The sequence below is a fragment of the Eumetopias jubatus genome, unplaced genomic scaffold, assembly GCF_037043125.1.
Source record: "Eumetopias jubatus isolate StellerSeaLion01/CBP00866 unplaced genomic scaffold, mEumJub1_p1.0 scaffold_14, whole genome shotgun sequence".
Classification (NCBI taxonomy): Eukaryota; Metazoa; Chordata; class Mammalia; order Carnivora; family Otariidae; genus Eumetopias; species Eumetopias jubatus.
This window is the reverse complement of record NW_028274820.1, coordinates 22,873,270-22,897,164: the sequence shown is the minus strand read 5'-3', so window position 1 is coordinate 22,897,164 and position 23,895 is coordinate 22,873,270. Positions and strand designations below refer to the sequence as shown.

General features: G+C 39.0%; 1 protein-coding gene across 1 annotated transcript; it reads left to right on the top strand.

Annotated features, from left to right (window-relative positions):
* The first annotated feature begins 2,231 nt into the window (after positions 1 to 2,231).
* PSMC2 (proteasome 26S subunit, ATPase 2) lies at positions 2,232 to 17,058 on the top strand. Its single transcript, XM_028119734.2, has 12 exons — positions 2,232 to 2,376; positions 4,475 to 4,512; positions 5,493 to 5,574; positions 6,570 to 6,669; positions 11,103 to 11,234; positions 11,624 to 11,696; positions 12,078 to 12,173; positions 12,771 to 12,935; positions 14,146 to 14,233; positions 16,227 to 16,429; positions 16,537 to 16,633; positions 16,719 to 17,058. The coding sequence occupies exons 1-12, from the start codon at positions 2,307 to 2,309 to the stop codon at positions 16,874 to 16,876; spliced, it is 1,302 nt and encodes a 433-aa protein (XP_027975535.1). The 5' UTR covers positions 2,232 to 2,306; the 3' UTR covers positions 16,877 to 17,058.
* The last annotated feature ends 6,837 nt before the right edge of the window (positions 17,059 to 23,895 follow it).

Genomic DNA, 23,895 nt, shown 5'->3' with positions numbered 1-23,895 from the left:
GAATAGGCTGAGAAAAATGAAAGACTTGAAGTTGGAGAATTAGTCTCTATGAATTACATTTTCACTGTAAAATAAGTTGAATGGGCCTCCTATCTACCACATGACAAAACTGTCACTTCAAAATTGACATTTCAAAAAGTTAATTATCTCTCCCTAAACCTCTTCCTGACCCCTTTCTTTATTAATGCAACCACTTGTTAAAACAGGCTTTAAGGCTCAAAGTAACCTGAGTCCACTTTCTTTTCTGACACCTACCCCATCCAGTCTTACAATTACCTCTAAGGTCATATGGGTTTTTTTTTAAATTGTGGTAAAATACACATAACATGAAATTCACATCCTAAACATTTTTTTAGTGTACAGTTCAGTAGTGTTAAATACATTCATTTTGTTTTGTTTTTTTAAATACTTTTGAAAAAAGATTTTTATTTATTTGAGAGAGAGAGAAAGAGCAGGAAGGTGGGGCAGAGGGAGAGAGAAGCAGGCTCCAGGCTGAGCAGGGAGCCTGATGCCTGGACTCCATCCCAGGACCCTGGGACCATGACCCTGACCTGAAGGCCGACAACTCAACTGACTGAGCCACCCAGGCGCCCCATTCATTTTGTTGTGCAACCAATTGTCAAAACTTTTCATCTTGCAAAACTGAAACTCTATGCCCATTAAATAACAACTCCCCATTTCTACCTCCCCCTAGTCTCTGGCAACCACCATTCTAATTTCTGTCTCTGAGAATTTGACTCCTCTAGATACCTCATGTAAGTGGAATCATACACTATTTGTCTTTTGGTGACTAATTACATCACATAACATCTTTACGATTGTATGCATCCGAATTTCTTCCTTTTTAAGGCTGAGTAAGATTTCATGGTTATGTACATTTTACTTACCCATTCATTTGCCTATGGGGTTGCTTTCACCTTTTGGCTATTGGGAACAGTGCTGCTATGAACATGGAGATATAAATTATTTTTTTGAGACCTGGCTTTTGATTCTTTTGAGTATCCGGAACTGAAATTGCTGGATCATATGGTAATTATATTTTTAATTTTTTGAGGCATTGCCATACTATTTTCCATAGTTATATCATTTTACATCTCACCAACAGTACGGAAGGTTTCCTTTTTCTTCACATCCTCACCAACACCTATTTTCTTCCTCCTCACGCCCTTTTTTTGATAGTAGCCATTCTAATGGGTGTAAGGCAGTATCTCCCGGTTTTGATTTGCATTTCCCCAATGGCTAGTGTTGTTGAGTATCTTTTGCGTGCGCTTGCTGCCCATTTGTATATCTTCTTTGGAGAGATTGCATATTCAAATCCATTGCCCATTTTTCGTTATTTTTTTTCAAGATTTTATTTACTTATTTGAGAGAGCGAGTTGGCAGAGCCTGAAGAGGGGCTCCATGCGGAGCTCGATCTCAGGAGCCTGAGATCGTGACGTGAACCAAAATCAAGAATCAGACCTCTGCTCAACCAACTTAGCCACCCAGGCGCCCCCAATGCCCATTTTTTAAAATGGGGCCGTTTTCCTCCAGTCGTAGTTCTTCACATATTCGAGATTATTAATCCGTTATCGGATTTATGACATGCAAATACTTTCTCCCACCCTGCAGGTTACGTTTTCACTCTATTCACTGCCAGGCTTTTCATTTCTAAATTTGCAGTTGTTTCCTAACTATTCATTTCTGTTCATCACCTAAACTAATTTCTTTCAAACCTGCTCTTTTCCCCAACTCCGCCGTACCTGAGGATGGTTCCCACCACTCTTCTTTGCCAGGAGGTTCGAAAATTGAAACTGTTTATCTCATCTCACGCTGACATCAAATTAATGAACACCTTCTATTTACCTCCCTCTATTTGTAGATCTAGCTACTACTTACTGCGTATTTAATACCCCGGATACTTTGAAACTGTTATTTACTGTCTCGACAATGCTATGAGATAAAGGATAAGCTAGGGTACAGTAGTTACCCGAGAGTGCACAGGGAAGATATGACTAAATAAGGATTTAAACTCAGCGACGTAGCCAGGGTGGGTCTCAGAATCCGTTGCTCAGGGCAAGTCTCCCCGGTGAGGCGCCAGGGTCGACCCACGTTCGGTTCCCACCGGGAATCCCTCGCACTCCGCGTAACTGCGAGGAGAACGCCAGCGCGGGGGCCCCGGCCCTCCCTTCCGGTTCTCGTGCGCAGACCAAACGGGTCCGCAGAGCTCGGCTTACTTCCGGTGAGGAAAGGAAAGAGCGGCACCACCGGAAGCGACAGAGGTGCTGTGTAATCAGTAAGGTGTTGAGGCACTCGGAGCATCTGAAATGCCGGATTACCTCGGTGCCGATCAGCGGAAAACCAAAGAGGATGAGAAGGACGACAAGCCCATCCGAGGTCAGTTGACATAGGCTGGCGGTCCGGGCCGGAGCAGAACCAGGCTTGGCCCCGGAGGGGAGGCTGGATTCCCTGCTCGCCACTCGGCGCTGTGTCCCTTTTGTGCCCCTGATGATTTAGTGGGTGGCGGCAGCCGGTTTAGCCTGCCTGCCTTCTCTCTGCCCCTCGTGCTGCGCCAAGTTCTGTGTTCATCTCCCGCCGATCGAGGTGTTTGTTCATACTCAGCTGTCAGGTCTTCTTGAGGAAGTCACGCACCCTGCTTGGCCTGGCCGGCCTTGAAAAGTGTCCCCGCCTGGCGGTGCCTGGTCACCTGGATCCTCTTTCCTGTCCCTCCTCCCCTTCTAGTGGGACGGCTTGGTGCTATTCCTGTGTAACCGGGATCCTGAGACGTAGTTTTATTAAAACACACACACACACACACACACACACACACACACACACACACACACTCTCTCTCTCTCTCTCTCTCTCTCTCTCTCTCTCTCTCTCCTTTGGTTAATTTATTCATATGGTTCAAAACACTAAAATCATAAAAAAAGATACATTGAAAGATGTCTCACCCTTGACCCCAGCCATCCATTCCTGTGTAACCGGGATCCTGAGACGTAGTTTTATTAAAACACACACACACACACACACACACACACACACACACACACACACACACACACACACACACACACACACACACACACACACACACACACACACACACACACACTCCTTTGGTTAATTTATTCATATGGTTCAAAACACTAAAATCATAAAAAAAGATACATTGAAAGGTGTCTCACCCTTGACCCCAGCCATCCATTATCCACCGAGGCAACTCGTGTTGCCATTTCGCCTTATCTTTCTAGACATTTTCTGTGCATGAACAAGCGTTTATCTATTTTTACATAAACGGAGCATATTGTACATCTTGCTTTTTTCCCATCTTCATGTGTCTTAGGGATAAGTTCATATCGTTATATAAAGGGTCCGTGCTGTGTGCCTGTCTGCATCTGCATAGTATCCCACTTTATTGGGGGAGCAGTAATATATATAATTAATCCTTACTGATGCACATTTAGATTTCTTCCAATCTGATCGCCATTCTAGAGCAACGAATAACCTTGTTCCTATAACTTATCCCAGGCACAAACACAAGCTGTAGGATGAATTTTAGAAACAGAGTTGTAATTTTGATAATGTGAAATTACTCTCTGTAGAGACTATACCACTTGACACTTCTACCCACAGTGCAGGAGATAATGCACACCCAGTTTACCTTTCTTCCCCTTTTAGTCTCATCTTTATGCTGTTTTCTTCTTTGGTTCCTTACAGACTATTTAAAAAACATTTTTGCATTTTTTTTTCCTTTCTTTTCTCTTATTCTTCCCTTCCTAAACAACTTCACCCTCTCCTAGCAACTGTTTTCTTTTCCATTTCCACCTCCCTGCCAAAGAAAGAAATATTCTACTTTGATCCCACACTCTACTCTTTGCCTTGGAAGTATTTTAGGATACAGCTTAGAGCTACTCAGGCACCTGGTGGAGAACTTAAAGAGATTCAACATTTCATCCGTGTATTTCTCTGGGTGGGTTATCATTCTGCAAATGTATTATTAAATTTATCCCTTGCATATATATATGATTAATGTGTATAAAATTTTATGTGCTTCTTCATCCATATCTAATTTGGTCTTTATAACAACATTGTGAGAGTAAGATGAGTTATCTCTGTTTCTGAGATGACAAAACTGATGCTTAGATTAAGTGGTTTTTCCAACATTACTTAGCAAATGCATGACTTGCTGGGACTTTGCTAGTGCCCAGGTTGTTCTGATTCTCAAACTGTTCTTTGGGCTCCCTGTTCTTTTTGTGTCACAGGACTTTGAGACTCTTCAGCATTTATGTTACACAGTTGGTAAACATCTGCCTACACCCAGTTAGATAAAAGTTCCTTGAGTCCAGGAACTTTTTGTTGGTTCTGTTTATATCATTACATCTTTGCATAATTTTTCTCACTCAATAAATGCAATTTAAATTGAACAGAAAAGAATTGCTAGCTCTAGTTTTCTCTTTTTGAATCTAATATATTATCTTTCTTATTTTAGCTCTGGATGAGGGGGATATTGCCTTGCTGAAAACTTATGTAAGTTTTTTCAGTGTCTACCAAATACAGATGTTTTATGTTGAAATAAGAACTATTGTTGGTATTATCCTTCCAAAATAATTAAGAAGAGAATGTCTAGGGTGCCTGGGTGGCTCAGTTGGTTAGGCGACTGCCTTCGGCTCAGGTCATGATCCCGGAGTCCTGGGATCGAGTCCCACATCGGGCTCCCCGCTCAGCGGGGAGTCTGCTTCTCCCTCTGACCCTCTTCCCTCTCGTGCTCTCTATCTCTTATTCTCTCTCTCTCAAATAAATAAATAAAATCTTAAAAAAAAAAGAGAATGTCTAGCAGTTTATAGTAATCTTCACTGAAAAAAGTTAACGTACCACAGTTTCTCTCTAGATTAGATCAGAGAGTAAATATTCAGCATGTCAAAGCTGGTACTTTTTTGGGCGCCTGGGTGGCTCAGTTGGTTAAGCGACTGCCTTCAGCTCAGGTTATGATCCTGGAGTCCCTGGATCGAGTCCTGCATCGGGCTCCCTGCTCAGCAGGGAGTCTGCTTCTCCCTCTGACCCTCCCCCCCATGTGCTTTCTCTCTCTCTCATTCTCTCAAATAAATAAATAAAATCTTTAAAAAAAAAAGCTGGTACTTTTTTTTTTTATACTATTTGTAATTAAGTGTGGTACTATATTGAAAGATACTTGAAATAATTTACACAAATGTGTACTATATTTAAAATGTATGTAACTGAATTAGAAATGAAAGTTTTAATGCATAGAAATGGGCTTCTTTTGGTTAATTTCAGGTATGATTTTCATTGGTTAGCTTCCATAATGATGTATTGTTTGGGGGGAAAATACTGGTTTAGGAATAGTTCTGAAAGATAATGCTTTCTACTTCCATTTCACAAGCTTTGGGTCAATAATAGCTATTAACATTGTAACTGTTAAAGTTTCTGTCTGCAGTTTAATGAATTGTTGATGTCTTAATGTTCTAATTAAAGTGATCTTTATCTCCTAGGGTCAAAGCACTTATTCTAGGCAGATAAAGCAGGTTGAAGATGACATTCAGCAACTTCTCAAGAAAATTAATGAGCTCACTGGTATATATTTCTTTATTCTTGTCTCCTCTCTTTAAATGTCATGGGTTAATTATATCAAAAGAATTTAACTACAAGACTTCCTCTTTCACGAATTACAGATTAAAAAAATTATTATCCTATCTGTTAAGAAATTAGATCTCCTTCGCTCTCAAATAAATAAATAAAATCTAGGGGCGCTGGGTGGCTCAGATGGTTAAGTGTCTGCCTTTGGCTCAGGTCATGATCCCAGGGTCCTGGGATTGAGGTCCGCTTCTGGCTCCTGGCTCGGCGGGGAGCCTGCTTCTCCCTCTCCCTCTGCCTCTCCCCCTGCTCATGCTCTCGTTCTCTCTGTGTCTCTGTGTCTCGAGTGAATAAATAAAACCTTTAATAAATAAATAAAATCTAAATTAAAAAAAAAGAAATTAGATCTCCTTATCTAATAATCTTTCACTTCCTTTTACAAATAAGTCCAGTGCTTAAGCAGTTAAGCAACATCATCCTTTAAGCAAATGTTCTGTTGGTCAGAGCCAAGTTCAATAAACATTTCTAATAAACAAGTAAAAATTTCTTAGTGAATAAAAACATGGTCTCCCATGGTATTACTTGAAGTAAGTGGGCTGTTGTCTAGTAGTTGGAAACTTTTCTCAGTAATTTGAGTGGTGAAGTTTTACAGTATTTGACCTGCACAAATTTGTGAAATATGGTGTTGAATTTTGGCTTGTAATTACTTTAGGGCAGCGGTTTTCAAATGGGGTGATTTTGCCCCAGTGCCCCCATTCCCCAGGACATTTGGCAGTGACTAGAGATACTCTTGATGCTTATGACTTGAGGGGGAGGTGGTGCTGGTGGCATCTCGTGGCTAACGGCCAGGGATGCTGCCTACTACACGAAAATGCACAGGACACCCCCTACAACAAATTATGGCATCCAAAATGTCAGTAGTGCTGAGCTTGAGAACGTCTGCTTGTGGGTGATACATTACATTTCTGTGAATTTTGTTCTCTTTCTTTATGTAGGTATTAAAGAATCTGATACTGGCCTGGCCCCACCAGCACTCTGGGATTTGGCTGCAGACAAGCAAACACTGCAGAGTGAACAGCCTTTACAGGTTGCGAGGTATGCATAGAACTCTGGAAATTTATTTTTATCTGTACTTTTAAGCACTTTTTAGAATCTAGGGTATACTCAATAGTTCATAAAAATTTTTTATTCGTAATTCGAAGTAAACAAAGCTTTTTACAGAAGTATCTGGGATTAAATTTTATGACTTCAACAATTATTCAAGAAGTAGGTGAAGACATAATCGTATAAAAAAAATCAGAAGATCCAAATGGTACAAAAAAGATCAGGTGAAGAAAGGGAAACCTTCCTTCGCATCTTTGCTGTCCCCTTCCTCAGCTGCAACTGAAAATGGTTTGGTCCTCTTGGTCCACCTGTGTGTCTTTATGTATATATTTGCATGCAAACAAACATATCCTGGGTTTTGTTTTTTTTTTTTAGTACTTCCTTTTTCTTTCTCTTGCCGTAGATTCTGGTTTATTTACAGTTTTGTTACTGTACATGATGCTACACTGAATTTTGATGTTTATATTTCTCTGTGTGTGTACACTTCTGTAGTATAGCTTACTAGCAGTGCATTTGGGAGGTCAAAGGCATTTACAGTTTTGAAAATCTGGAAAAAGGTGGTTTGACCGGTTTACACTCCTCAGCATGAGGCTTTGAAGTGAATACCTGTTTTCCTGATGAGTATAAGATACGTGATCATCTATTTTTACACTTTTACCATTTGGGGGGAAAAACATCTCATTTTAATTTGCATTATGCTGATTACTAGTATGACAGCTTCTTATACTTACTAAACATTTGCATTTCTGTGTCCATTCATGTTTTGTTCTGTTGGGTGGTTTTTGTGAATTTTTAGGAGGACTTTATATATTGTGCATATTAATCTTTTCTTCAATATGCTACAAATACTCTGTCACTTGACTTAACTTCTTGGTACCTTTTGTTGTACTAATGTTTAAACTTTTTAGGAGGTTAATAAAATACATAAATGCTTTCACTATACCTTTTGGGTTTGATTGTTGCTCGAGAAGGCTTAGCTCAATCCAAGATTATATTCTCCTGTATTGTATTCTAATAGTTGAAAATTTTGTTTCAGTTTTAATCTCTTTACTACAGCTTATTTTACTACAGATTATTTTTCCTTTCCTCTTTTCCTTCCTCCCTCCCTCCCTCTTTTCGGTCTCTCCTTCTTTCCATTTATTGGTTTATTTTTCAGTTTTATCATGGTTTTAAAGAGATAAATAGTTCTAGGACAATAGTTGTCTTTCCCTATTTCTCTTCCCTAGAGACACCTATTTTCAAAATTTTTAACTGGTTGTTTGGTTTCTGCCTTCATGATTCTTATGGACATAATTCTTGTATATTGTAGATTGCATCTTGTTTTTTTAGTTTTAGTATTATCTATTGGCTTGAGGATTTTGTTTCGTTTCCTCTGCCTTCATCCGCAAGACATACCTTTCCTATCCCTACATCCTCCTAATGTAATTACAGTAAAATTTTGGTTGGATTAGTAGTCATTGATTTCCTAACTGTGGCTAAGTAGTGCTGTTCACAAAGAGGCAAGTAGCAAACGGTGATTACTTTTTCTTTCTCGTACCATTTTTTGTTTTCCTTGTCATAATTGTCTTGTTTTCTCATTTGCCCGGTTTTCTCTGTATATAAAAACTCAACCCTCCAGTTTTTCCTGACTGTGTAAATAGCTCTTCAGATGCATTAGGTTCATCAGGTTTTTTCTCACGTATACCTCAGGTGCGCTGTGCCACAGGTTCTCTCGGGTCCATTCTCCTAAAGAAGTCTTTCCCAGCACTGCCTACCTGCTTCAGTTTGCACCGTGGCCCTTTGCACCTGCTAAATCACAACCATCCTGTGACCTCTGACCCTGCAGGTTCCCTTGGCCTCTCTCCTGGTGCTTGCGTACCATGAGTTTCTCTTCTTGGTTTACTTATACCCGCATTAGGTGTAAGTATTAGCTCTCTGGTAGCTTCCTGAAAGAAGTGAGTTGGGAGGCAATATTTTGAGACCATGTATGTCTGAAAATGTCTTGGTATAAAGTTCCTTCTTCAGAATTTTGAAGGCAGCATTCCATGGTCTTCCACCTCCTGGGGTTGTTGGTCCGAAGCTCTTCTGATTCCCAGTTCTGTATCTGTGACCTGTTTCTCATCTGAAAGTTGTAGGATCTCCTCGTTCTCACGATTCTGAGATTGTAGGGTCTCCTCGTTCTCACGATTCTGAGATTTCATGATGACATGCCTCAGTATTGGGGAATTTTCACCCATGGTGCTGGGCTCTCATGGCCTTCACTGTGGCAGTTTTTCTTGAAATTATTTGTTAATAATTTCTTTCTGTTTTCTTGGTCCTCTTTTCCAGGTTTGTATTACTTGGATCTTGGGCCTCCTGGATATCTCTGCTAATATGCTATTCTTTCCCGTGTGGGGTTTTTTGTTTTGTTTTGTTTTGGTCTTTTTGCTCTACTTTTTGTGAGATTTTTCTTAATGTTAAGTTCTTTTATTGATTTTTGTTCCTGTCTGTAAAGTTTCTCTTCTCAAGCTTTTAATTTCTAAGAGCTCTTTATTCTTTCAATATATGTGTTTTGTTGTTTTTTTTTTGAATGCCCTTTTTTTTTTTTTAAGATTTTATTTATTTGACAGAGAGGGAGATAGCGAGAGTAGGAACACAAGCAGGGGGAGTGGGAGAGGGAGAAGCAGGCTTCCTGTGGAGCAGGGAGCCTGATGTGGGGCTTGATCCCAGGACCCTGGGATCATTACCTGAGCTGAAGGCAGACGCTTAAGGACTGAACCACCCAGGCGCCCCGAATGTCCTCTATTTTCGAATCATGGTTGTACTATGTTCTCATCTCTAAGGAAATTAATGATAACTGCAAGGTTTCTACTTTATCCGAGATGCTTTTTTTCCCTTCACTTGTTTGGTGTCCCATCTTTTATGCTAGATGTCTGGTAAATCGTACTTTGGTTTTAGTTGGAGACTTAAGAGCTGAGAGAAACTCTGCTTGATTCTGGAAGTTGACGTCCTTACATATGTATATATACTTTTTCAGCTTTAGATTTACAAGATCCTTATTTGTGCAGACAGTGTTGACATGGTTTGTCAGAGAAAGTAGTAATAGGTACTTTGTATGTAATCCTCCCTGGTAGACCTTGGCTGGTAACAGAAAACAGTCCTGTCACACAGTTATGCTGTGGGGATAAAGGATTCGTTTTTTTTTTTTTTAAGATTTTATTTATTTGAGAGAGACACAGAAACAGGGAGAGAGCACGAATGGGGAGAGGGAGAAGCAGGCTTCCCACTGAGCAGGGAGCCCGATGCAGGATTCGATCCCAGGACCCTGGGATCATGACCTGAGCCAAAGGCAGACGCTTAACCAACTGAGCCACCCAGGTACCCTGGGGACAAAGCATTCTTGAGTTTACTTTGGGCTCTACCTTTATGTACAGTCCAGACTATTTTGTATTTCCCCATATAATTGCTACAGCTTATGACATGGATTTTTTCTAAAGTGGGTTCTGTTCTTTGTTTCCTTCCATCAAAGAGTAAAGGCAGTGGACTACTTTTGACTGTGATGTACATGGTATTACAAATTTGCCTTCACCATGTCACACAGAAAAAGAATACATTTGAGTTAAGAATAGCAACAATGATAAACATGGATTTGAAGTATAAACTCAGGAAAGAATGTAAATACATTTATTACTTAAGTTGATGTAAGACAAGATGAGCATCTTCCTAAAGGGAAAATAAAAAGGAGAGTAACTTAAGATACAGAGGAGTATCACTAATGAATGTAGTTAAGAAAATCAGGAGTTTGGGGCGCCTGGGTGGCTCAGCCAGTTAAGCGTCTGCCTTTGGCTCAGGTCCTGATCCTGGGGTGCTGGGATCGAGCCCTGCATCGGGCTCCCTGCTCAGCTTCTCCTCTCCCTGCTCATGTTCTTTCTCCCTGTCTCTGTGTGTCCCTCAAATAAATAAATAAAATCTTAAAAAAAAAAATCAAGAAATTAGAGAACTTCTTAATGATGAAATATTTGGGTGTAACTTTCTAGGGGAATGTATCTTTTTTTTTTTTTTTTAAAGATTTTATTTATTCGACAGAGAGAGACACAGCGAGAGAGGGAACACAAGCAGGGGGAGTGGGAGAGGGAGAAGCAGGCTCCCCGCCGAGCAGGGAGCCTGATGCGGGGTTCGATCCCAGGACCCTGGGATCATGACCCGAGCCGAAGGCAGACGCTTAACGACTGAGCCACCCAGGCGCCCCATAGGGGAATGTATCTTTTGAAAATTTTACAGCTTAGCTAATTTGAGTGGACCCTTGGGTTTCTATAGTAAAGGATCTTTGGCAGTGACCTAATTTCTGCAGTTCTAGTTTATACCTGCTCATTAGTATACTGCTTGCCCAGGAGAGAATCTAGTTACTTGAATTCATTATTAGTGGTTTAGGTTCCTTACTCTAACCAAGCCTTTTGCTGTGTTAGGTGTACGAAGATAATCAATGCTGATTCGGAGGACCCGAAGTACATTATCAATGTGAAGCAGTTTGCCAAGTTTGTGGTGGACCTCAGTGATCAGGTAGCACCTACTGACATTGAAGAAGGGATGAGAGTTGGGTAAGACTCTATTTTACAGTAAATACTTCTCTTTCATTAAAGATACCATGTCACATTCACATCCTTGGCTTTCTTTGGAATGAATGAACTGGGTGCCGTAGAATAACGAAGAAATACTCTGTAGTAGAGTAGTACAGTTGAACATCCTTTCTTCTACATCTGCTTCTTTCTCCTACCCCACTAGGGCTTTTTTTGAATGGCTTTACATGTCATACTCAAGTGCAGGATTTGAGAGTTGAGTTTGACGGTCTATTTAAGGTAACATGGTATGAGTGGAGAAAGCACTGGCTCTAGGATAGTTAGGATTAAGTAAGTTAAGGTATATACAACACATGATAATTAGTACATTTTTTGAATGTGTTGAGTGAGGATCTTTTTTATCTCCGTAGGGTGGACAGAAATAAGTATCAGATTCACATTCCGCTGCCTCCCAAGATTGACCCAACAGTTACCATGATGCAGGTAAGAAAATATGGGAGGGAAAAGGAATGGCATGACTTTGAATACAGTTGCATCCATCTCACAGAAATTTGGAAACTTTGACTTGTAAACTATCACTATGTGGGCGTATACTGAAGAATTACAAAAACGTTCTGAACAATTTTTCAGATGAGAACGTTTTTATCAGTCTTACTGGTTTGTCTCTTTCACTTAGTGTCATAGCAAGTAGTATTGCAAGTGGTTCCAGGACACTGGACAGTGTCTTCCATTTTTATGGAATTCTTACTTGCTGTGAGTCTGATTTTTCTTTTAGGGTATTGAGTCTGCTCTACTGGATAGAACATTTGAACTCGTATTCAAAAGCCTGTGGCTATCTGTTACACATTTTTATCCTTCTTTTAGGTGGAAGAAAAACCTGATGTCACATACAGTGATGTGGGTGGCTGTAAGGAACAGATTGAGAAACTTCGAGAAGTAGTAGAAACCCCATTACTTCATGTAAGTGGCTGAGTCTGTGCACTAGTTATCTGTTATTAGATAGCTTTACAAATTTTATATTTTCTTTAGTGAAAACTTCTGAGGGGGTAGAGGATAGAGGTGTGGTGGGTTGGTACATTCCAGGAGAGAAGAGGAAGCAAAGGATTGATCGGTCAGACCTAATCAAAACCAGATCTGCTCTCTGAAGTGACAGAGGCTGACGTATAACCTTCAGCAATATGGTAAATGTGTTACAAGTTACTGTAGAAGAAACCACATGTTTTAATGATACCAAGAGGATGTCGGCTTAAATTGAGTCAAATTAAGCTTGGGAGGATAATGGAAAACTAGGATAATACTTTCGTTTTTTAAAACACTATGATTTTTTTAAATCAGTGGGAAAATGTTTTGTTAAGCCTGGATAAGAGAATCACCTTTAAAAGCCATTCAGTATTACGTGTCTTAGAATAAGCAAAAGTCTTACTTAGATCAAGTATGTAGGTTGTGCACTTAATAATTTTGGTTTAAATATCATGATACTTACAGATATGATACAGAAATAGTTCTGTGTTTATCGCACAGAAGTGATAAGTGTAAAAATCATGTCTCCCACCACAGCCAGAGAGGTTTGTTAACCTTGGCATTGAGCCTCCCAAGGGTGTGCTGCTCTTTGGTCCACCGGGTACAGGCAAGACCCTCTGTGCTCGGGCTGTTGCCAACAGGACTGACGCTTGCTTCATTCGAGTTATTGGATCTGAACTTGTACAGAAGTATGTCGGTGAGGTAAAGTACATTGATCAGAATCAAATAATATGTAGCCCTGTGAAAGCAGTTCCATGTTGAAGGATTCAGACTTGAAATTTCTTGACTGATGGATTGTAATTAGTAGTTCAGAAGCCACCAGCCTTCCCTTGGTCACTGGAAACAAACAACTGCCTGCAACTTTTAATCATTATGCTCCCTCTTCAAAAGGATGAGCTTTTCTACAGATTTGGTTTCTAAGACCCCGGAAATACAGTGAATGCATTCAAAAGTGTACTTTCATTTCAGGGGCAGCGTTTCATATTCTATTGAGAAAGAGAACATAATCATCTGTATATGTGCGAGGGTATATACACATGCACGCACGTATACATTTGATGTATTTTTTCATTAGAGTTAAGTCTAGGGCTGTGTATATCAATCTGAAACATTAATGATTAGTATACTTTTTTTTTAATTTAAAGATTTTATTTATTTGACAGAGAGAGACACAGTGAGAGAGGGAACACAAGCAGGGGGAGTGGGAGAGGGAGAAGCAGGCTTCCCGCAGATGCGGGGCTCGATCCCAGGATCCTAGGATTGTGGCCCGAGCCGAAGGCAGACGCTTAACGACTGAGCCACCCAGGCGCCCCAATGATTAGTATACTTAGAATAAGACTTAGTAAAGGAGCTGCATGAGTTAAAATATACTTCTATTCCTTGATCAAAACTTAAAAAGCAGGGGTGCCTAAGGTGGCTCAGTCGGTTAAGCATCTGCCTTCTGCTCGGGTCATGATCCCAAGGTCCTGGGATCGAGCCCCGCATCGGGCTCCTTGCTCAGTGGGGAGCCTGTTTCTCTCTCTGCCGCCCCCCCCTGCTTGTTCTCTCAAAGAAACAAATAAAATCTTTAAGAAAAAAAAAATTACAAAGCAAAATCAGTGATCAGAAATGCCAAGTGATAAATCAGATGCTTTCTTTCATTTCTTCAATTTTAACTGATTGAAATGGTGCCTTTATTCAAGTGTTCATTTGACCTCTTCAGGTTTTGAAGTATTGGCTATTTAATAGGTATAGCATCGTGAAATTAATACTGTTTTGAAGCTAATGAGATTAATTTGATGGAATAGGTAACAAACTTCAGTTTTTTTGAAAAAGCTTTAGGTATTATTAATACTTGAGAATACTGTTAGGAATAGTGAAAATTTTGTTTAAAAAATGTTTTAAACCAACTCTGAATTATTTTTCTCATTAGGGGGCTCGAATGGTTCGTGAGCTCTTTGAAATGGCCAGAACAAAAAAAGCCTGCCTTATCTTCTTTGATGAAATTGATGCTATTGGAGGTATGAGTGGTATTTTAGAGAACTACTTTAGGATTGTTTTTTTTTTTCTTAAGATTTTGATTTTTATTTCTCTTCAATTTTTTTCCATTGTTCAGTGATTTTTTTATATATTATTTTTATTTTTTATTATTGGTTTTCATGAGCCTTCTAAAGTAATATGTGTAGAGTTCTCTTGATATGTTAATCTTGTACAAAATTCTAATTCCAGCTCTTCTTCCTATGAGCTCTGGCATGTCTGAGCTACAGATCTAATAAACAATAGAGATACATTGTAAAGGAAAAAAAATATTATAGAGCATTGCTATTTCTCAAAGTCTTTATCTTTGTACTTTCCTAATTTCATTCACATGACACATGTTTTCACACTTTAACAACTCCTAACTTGGGGTATAGCTTCACTTGATGTAATAAGAAAGCATTGGGGCATAATTTAGTTGGTGGTGGTTTTTCATAAAGTATACATAAAATGATGTTATTGTTGGCTTCATAGATTTGATGAAATACAGTATTAGCTGTGCGATCTAGACAGGTTATTCCAACTCTGAGCCTCTGTTTGCTTACCTTATAAAGGGAATGATAATTCCTGCCTTGTTTATTTCATGGGTTTTTGAGAGATTTAAAGTAAGTCATAAGGGTGTTTGGGGGGCTTAGTTGGTTAAGTATCCAATTCTTGATCTCAGTTCAGGTCTTGATAACAGGGTTGTGAGTTCAAGCCTCACGTTGGGCTCCACACTGGGGTAGAGCCTACCTAAAAAAAAAAAGTTAAGTAATAAATGAGATAGACCTTGAAAATGCAACTATTCTGTAGGCCTGGACTATTGTAACAGTTTATGAGAGTAATAATTCATTTATTTTTAGGAGAGGGGAAGGGCAGAGGGAGAGGGAGACTGACACAGGGCTCAATATCATAACCCTGAGATCATGACCTGAGCTGAAATCAAGAGTTGGACGCTCAACTGACTGAGCCACCCAGGCGCCCCGGGAGTAATAATTCTTAATAGCTCAAGAGAAGTCATATGTTCAGATAGTTATTTAATGAACTTAGTGGCAAAAATGACTTGAAAACATAGTGCACCCCGTAATGCTCTTTGGGGACTGCAGTTAGGTTACCTAGGGTCTTGTTTTTAGACTGGATGGGTGTTGTTGGGTTTGGACATTCTGTGGTTAATGTCTTGGAGGGACATAATGTGTGACCACAGTGTATCGGTGTAGTGTTGTGACTCTAAAGTTATTTGTATGGTATCTTTGGAATAAGCCTTATGATGACGTCAGGTTGCTCTGAAGCTGTGGCTTCCAAAGTACACTGTGTATAAAGTAGTGTTAGGGTACAAGAAGACAATCTAGAATTTTTCTTTGTATTTTTAATCTCACTTAAAAAATTTTCTGATTTTTTTTAATGTACATAATACATTAATATAATCATATGTATTTATACAACTTAAAAGTGAAAAATAGATGTTTGGAGGCCTTTTTTTTTTGCTATTTTGGTTGAAATGAGAGATTGACATTAAGCTAGAATATTCTAATACATCTAAATTAGTGTGATAGTAAGCTGTTACAGTTCTACTGTATTATGGATTTAGCCATATTTTTAAGGAAAGTTTTTGAGAAACTTCAAGGAATATGACTGTTTCTTACATACAGACACGACTGTAGCACTCAAGTCCGCATGTATTACTGTTTCCTCGTCCAGATGTATATTGTGCTAAAAATGGAGGTGTTCTTGAGCGATTTAAAAAACAAAATTCCTAAAAGAGGTTTAAAAAGAATACTTTAAAGGAGCCTTTGTTAAATAAATCTGTGATGAGTCCTTTTGAAAGATTCACTTTCTAATCAGTTTTGTGTAAAGGAGGCTGTTTTTAGAGAGTGTGCTTCACAAGGAGATGCCCGCTCGCGCTGGAGCACCTGACTTGAGCGGAGATGGTACTTCGAGTTACTCATTGCGTGCTCCTGAGTGGACATGAAGAGCTTATTTTTCCTTTTGTCTTCTCAGGGGCTCGTTTTGATGATGGTGCTGGAGGAGACAATGAAGTGCAGAGAACGATGCTGGAACTGATCAATCAGCTGGACGGTTTTGATCCTCGAGGTAACATTAAAGTGCTGATGGCCACTAACAGACCTGATACTTTGGATCCAGCACTGATGAGGCCAGGGAGATTGGACAGAAAGATTGAATTTAGCTTACCTGATCTAGAGGTAAGAAAATCATTTCATTTTAGAGAGGTCAAGAATCCCTTCGCTTGAAATTTTTTCTTCCCATGATGTTTTTCTATTTTAATATTTATCAATTCCCCCATTTTTAGGGTCGGACTCACATTTTTAAGATTCATGCTCGTTCAATGAGTGTTGAAAGAGATATCAGATTTGAGTTGTTAGCACGACTGTGTCCAAATAGCACTGGTAGGTTGAAAGGTCTTGTTTATTGTATTTGCTGGTCTGTCTTTTCAGGCTGCTTTAATAAGCCTGTTTTCTTTTTGTTTGAAAGGTGCTGAGATTAGAAGCGTCTGCACAGAAGCTGGTATGTTTGCCATCAGAGCACGGCGAAAAATTGCTACTGAAAAGGATTTCTTGGAGGCTGTAAATAAGGTCATTAAGTCTTATGCCAAATTCAGTGCTACTCCCCGCTATATGACATACAACTGATCCCTGAAGGCTTTCATGAAAACACCTCTTTTCATTGGAATCCTAACTTTATTAAATAGACTTGTTAATAACCATTACACACACAAAAATAAAGCATTTCAAAATTGTATGTTTTCTTCAGATGTCTATTCTCTGTAGTACAATAAAAGGTGATATCTAATGTCATCAGGCTGAAAAACTTATTATGATGTATGTTGATTGTTTTGATCAGTACCATTTAAGCGTCCCATATCATAAAGTGCTTGCTTAGAACATGTACATTCTAGGTATATGCTGGCTGGGTGCCAATGGTATCCTCCCATCTGCCCAGTGAGGTGGAGCTAATGCATCTTGGTGTAATGCATGCAAAAACTTTCCCACTTAACTATACTTGTAGCAGAGCTGGGATTCAAGTCCAAGTTTGTCAGCCCTGTACCTGTGTTCCTCACGTTCATGCTCTTCTGCCCCTCCTCAAAACAGCCCATCTAGGCACAGGACCCCGTGTTTTAATGTTTTTTTATTTTTTTCCTACCACATTGACTAACAAAGCTTTGGCTAAACTTTTTTTAAAAGTGGAAGAAGCCTCTGATGTATTAGGTTTTGCTTTGTCATTTGAGTTGATTTCAAGTTAATCAAGAAGAATTAGTGACTTTAATGACCAGTGAAGTAGCAAAGCAGAAAGAAAAATATATACATAATATTCTAATTTAGAAAATCCAGAATTGGTTTCATACAGAGAAGTACTTATTTTCACTTTATAAATTAATGGTTTAAAATTTTGGTAAAGCTCCTGTTAGACTTCTGGTGAAGTGAGGTATTTCTAAAAATAAAGTTGTATTGGGATCCTCAGCAGATCTCTCTAAAATTATTTCTTGTGCAGCCCCCATCACCAAATCCCCTCCCACCTTGCACCACCATTAGCCTCCCCGCCTAAATACTGAGATCCAAGCACAATAAAGAATGTTTTTATTGCAGTTCAGTATTCATAAGTAATGCAAAATAGCAAGAACTGGATATGTTTTAATTCACAGAAAAAAAGTTGACAGCATAGAAAGTGCTTTATATGTTGTATTGAAATATTTAAAATATGAAAGTTTTCAAAGAGAAGAACAAAAGCCCTTTGTTCATAAAATCCAACCAGCATGCTTTTCTTTCTTCATTTTTCTTTTTTGTGAAATGGATCAGAACAATTTTCCTAAGCCTGCCCTGGTCTTTCATGAGGTATGAAACAGAGTGAGCCCTTTCCAGGTGTTAGGCTAATAACAAAATATACTCAAATGAATGAAGATGTATGTTTTTGTAATGTTTTAATAAACAAGCATTTACGTCACACTCTGAAGTCTTACCAAGTTTTTCAGAGCTACAATAGTAGTATCATATGCATCAATGTGGGATTACTCAAACTGGCTATGTTGAGCTCACTCAGGCCTAACGTTACAGGCTCTGGAGAATCTTAACATCTCAGTTACATGATGAAAACTTAATGTCACACATCAAATTGACAATTATTTGAAAAATTTGGGTGTTTCTGTCCAATAGTGTTAACCCTATCTAGATTAGCATCTTCGTACCCTATTTTAAAAGAAAACGAACACACATTCACCGGTAACCCCCTCCACCTAATACATGCACGTGTGCGTCCATATGCATGTGTATGGACACACATGTATGTTCTATATATATCAGGGTGCTGATAAGTCAGAATACAAAGAGTTGATGACTTTAGAAAAATATGTCGTGATCTTTAAAAAATACTTTCTATAAACATTTTTAAAAATGCGATTGGATTTATAAAAACTTAATTTCCACAAAGCTCAGGCTTATCTGTTACATAAAGTGAAATGAAAAGCTTGGTATGCCTTTTTCTCAACGGCAAGATAGATTTTTGAGATGCTCAAACTTGATTAAATCCAAGTCAGTAAGCCAGCAGGTTACCTGCTACAATGCTAAGCTTTTTGAACATTCTATTGTTGGTATTTGAGGGGTTTCAAAGCCCGTCTTATGAATTTTGGTTGGCTATATGGAGAATTAAGGCAGTACTTTTTACCCGTTCTCAAACCAGCTCTTATCAACACTCAAACCATATTATCAAAAATCTAAACATACTGAATCCTAAAAGCATTTCTGAATGATACACTAAAACGGACCAACAGCACTTTTACACTCAAAGCACACACAGGCTCACACCAAAGACGTTTTATTTGATTTTAAAATTTAAATTGATTGACTGCCTTTAAAGGGGCAGATATAATAGATAAAGCCTTCCCTACCATATACCCTCCTTCCCTCTCCATCAGCCTCTCATGAAGGCATATGCCACCCACACCCCCCAAAAGAGAAAAACACACCTACCCACTCCAGGGCAGGTTCTGTGCGTCTGTTACCCTCTCCTTCATGCACACGTGAGGGCAGACTCATTTTCTCAAAATGTCCCTTTGGAGGCAGGCACCTCCTTTCTCTGTTGAACAGTTAAGAATAAAGGATCAAACCACATGGAATGGATATTTTTAGATGTTACCTGAAAACTATAAAATGAGCTACTCCCAGGGCTTGCAGAGGATTCCTATCCTGTCTTCTCTGAGTCCCACTGCAGATGAGACTGGCAAATGGGATCCCAGTATAAGCTGCCGTACAATTATATAGAGTCAATGTCTGTGACATGAGTTAGTTCGCAATCCTTTTTTTTTTTTTTTTTTTAAGATTTTATTTATTTATTTGACAGAGAAAGACACAGCGAGGGAGGGAACACGAGCAGGGGGAGTGGGAGAGGGTGAAGCAGGCTTCCCCCGGAGCAGGGAGCCCGATGCGGGGCTCGATCCCAGGACCCTGGGATCATGACCCGAGCCGAAGGCAGACGCTTAATGACTGAGCCACCCAGGCACCCCAAGTTTGCAATTATTTTCAAACATACTCTGTCTACCCATGAGGCAGAAATCACCCACTGTTATGTTGTGTAGGATTTTAGAAAGACAAAGGACTTCTCTATGTGGGACCCTTCCTGAAGACAGGGCTTTCCCATATTGCCTTAAAATAAGACTAGCCAAGTCCCGGTATCTATCATTGTGGATTATGCCCATTTTGACAGGGAATTAAGAATGAATTTGAACCAGTGCTGAGAAACATAGGAAGCATATATTAATAGCTATTAAGGTCCAGAAAGAAGAACATAGAGACATACTTCAAGTAAAAAAGGTCAGGAAATTTTCCACCATATTAAATAAAGTAAAACATTCCAACATATTTACATATAGATAAAACATTTTGAAATGTACTCTTACTTTCTCAGAGGCATGCTAAAACAAAAACAAGATTTCCCTTCAGTGAGACTTAAGCATTTTTTATGTACATGGTTAACAGAAAAGTTAAAAACAGCTCTGTTGGATACAGATAAATAGTATTTTTGTACACTACTTTCAAATCTACCAACAACTAGGACATGGGTATCTACTATGTGTAAAGCATTTGTGGAAGAGGGGTGCTAAAGTAGATGCAATGAAGTATTTTATGACATTGTTTAAAATCCTTAAGCTCTGCTTCAGTGGCTGAAATGGTGCAGGCCCTTTTACAAGTTTCCACTAAAGCTGAGCTTCTACAGCTAAGTGCTCTTTCAGAAGGCAGGCTGTATCAGGATGCAGATGTATCTGATCTTGTATGTGGTGACTGCAAATGAGGTAACTGGATGCGATTCTGATTTCACTCTAGATCTACATTAAGTACTGATTAGAAAGGAGGGGTCTACTTTGAATTAAATTAGTAAAGTCACTGAGAAACCCAATAGTTAAAGCAAGCAAACCGTAGGGTTTGGCTGGAGCAGACCCATGCTAACGTAGTTCTTTCCTAGGATCTGACCACTTTCCTCCTGGCAATGTTTTCTTCATGAAAACTAAAACAAGAAGTCAATAAGAAAACATACTTTAAAAACTGACAGTTAGGGGCACCTGGGTGGCTCAGTTGGTTAAGTGTCTTCGGCTCAGGTCACGATCCCGGGGTCCTGGGATCAAGCCCCGCATGGGGCTCCCTATTAAGGCAGGAACCTGCTTCTCTTTTTCCCTCTGCTCTTCCCCCCAGCTTGTGCTCTCACTCTCTCTCTCTCAAATAAAATCTTTTTTTAAAAAAACCTGATTATTAGGAAATCTCAGCAGAGGAGGCTTTAGGCATACTTGTGCTTTGATTTGGAATAAAGTGGTAGTCGGAACTACAAGAGTAAGACCTTTTGATGACAAATTGGCTTAAAGTTCTCCCCCACTCCTTTTGAACAACTATAAAGTCCTTGAAATAGGCATTTTACTCACTTATAGGCTTAACTCTGGGTTTGATGAAGAATTAACTGATAACTCTTATGGACTTCCAAGGAAGATATTAAATTATACCTAGGAGTTACCTTTCTTAAATACATGGCTTTAAGGTTACTTTACTATTAGCAACAACAAAACTTCTGGTCACAGTTGTGACAATCTGAACACCAAAAAGAATAATTATAATGGACTGAAGAACATTAAAACTACAAAAATTCACGAGCCTATAATTACACGAAAAAAAGAGCTTTAAAAGAACCTAATTTGTCGTTATCTGTTAAACCAACTCCTTACTTTGAAGTTGATAATTAAATTGAAAAAATAAAACATTTAACCTGCCTTTCCAGTAAGAGATGTATTTAAGGATGACAAAATAGCTCAAGTGGAGGAGGGATAGTTGTAGTTTACAAAGAAACATCAACTAATAAATGCTGAAGAAATGAGAGAAATGGAAAAAAAATCACAAATCTTAATAAAATTATTGACTTAGGCAAGGATGTTAAAACCCCTGGGTGAATGGCTAATGGGAAACTGGGCATTCATTCAATGCCAAAGGCATACCATATAGGTAACTCAGTAGTCACAACGGAGAAAACATAACTGGGGGGTTAGGCTGTCCTGTTAATCCAGTGATCCACCTTAGCATCGTTCATTAATGGTAGGGCAACTAAATATTTGTTTTCTGATGTGATGAGATTTGAAGCATGTGTCTCATCTATGATATATTCTAGCAAAAACAATGTTTTATTTCAATCCATGAAACTTTTAGATATAACTTCTAGATTACAGGCAGTTCAGGAAATAAAGGGATAAGAGAAATAATACCTTGAAAAAACAAAATGGGATTCTACAGGACAACTGCCCCCATCCCTTTAAACAACTTAGTGTCATAAAAGGGACTGTGCTGGATTAAGATGGACTTAAGGGACTTGAAGAGACAGGACCAGTTGTAGCATTAGGTCACAGAATGGATACTAGTTTGGACAGACCAACTACAAATTTGAGGACGATGGGAAATTTGAAGTAGGTCTGAGGTGAAAGTATTCCGGAATGAGAAAGCAAGGATTATTGACTGAAAACAATGGATTACAGAACACTACGTTGAAAATGATCTTCCTTTGATTAAAAGATGAAAATACATATGAACAGAAAAAGATGTGGAAGGAAGTACATTAAAGTGTTAGTGATAATCTTTGAGTGGTAGCAAAATAATGTGTTTCTTTTCTTCTGTTTCTTCTAATTTTTCGATTGTTCTTTAATAATAAAAGGTTACTTTAAGAGAACTTCTAGAAAATTGTGGGTTTGCTCCTTCTGTTAGATAACTCTGGTTACAAAAATCCTGTAAATCAAGTACAAGAACAAGGAGCCACTACCCACCTGGGGACAGCATTTCTGATTTGTAGGTAAAGTACTTAAAGGAAATAACTTCTTAAATGCTCGGCTTATAAAGGTAATACTAAAGAGTAACAGAAATGTCACTGCCCAAAAAATGAACTATTGGGACTTCATCAAGATAAAAAGCTTCTGCACAGCAAAGGAAATGGTCAACAAAACTAAAAGGCAACCTACAGAATGGAAGAAGATATTTGCAAATGACATATCAGATAAAGGGTTGGTATTTAAGATCGATAAAGAACTTCTCAAACTCAACACCCAAAAAACAAATAATCCAGTCAAGAAATGGGCAGAAGACATGAACAGACACTTCTCCAAAGAAGACATACAAATGGCTAACAGACGCATGAAAAAATGCTCCACATCACTTGTCATCAGGGCAATACAAATCAAAACCGCAATGAGATACCACCTCACACCAGTCAGAATGGCTAAAAGGAACAAGACAGGGAACAACAAATGTTGGTGAGGATGTGGAGAAAGGGGAACCCTCTTACACTGTTGGTGGGAATGCAAGCTGGTACAGCCACTCTGGAAAACAGTAGGGAGGTTCTTCAAGATGTTAAAAATAGAGCTACCTTATGACTCAGGAATTGCACTACTGGGTATTTATCCCAAAGATACAGATGTAGTGAAAAGAAAGGGCACATGCATCCCAATGTTCATAGCAGCAATGTCCACAATAGCTAAACTGTGGAAGGAGCTGAGATGCCCTTCAACAGACGAATGGATAAAGAAGATGTGGTTCATATATACAGTGGAATATTACTCAGCCATCAGAGAGGATGAATACCCACTATTTGCATCAACATGGATGGAACTGGAGGGTATTATGCTAAGTGAAATAAGTCAAGCAGAGAAAGATAATTATCATATGGTTGCACTCATATGTGGAACATAAGAAATAGCTCGGAGGACCACAGGGGAAGGGAGGGAAAATTAAATGGGAAGAAATCAGAGAGGGAGACAAACCACGACAGACTCTTGACTCTGGCGAAACAAGCTGAGGGTTGCAGAAGGTGATGGGGGTGGGGGGACGGGGTAACTGGGTGATGGGCATTAAGGAGGGCATGTAATGTGATGAGCACAACTAGTGAATCACTGAACACTACATCAAAAACGAATGATGTACTATATGTTGGCTAATTGAATTTAAATTTAAAAAAGTCACTGCACAAGAAATGCAGGCAAGAGGACAGTCTATCTTTGAAATATTCAATAAAAAAAAAAACACAAGTGAGATACATCTTGCTATGTGTCATTCACTCTCCAAATCAAGCCTTGACTACTAGTATTGACCCTTAGGGAAAAAAAATCTAGTGTCTAGACTTAAACTGTGTAACAGTGAGT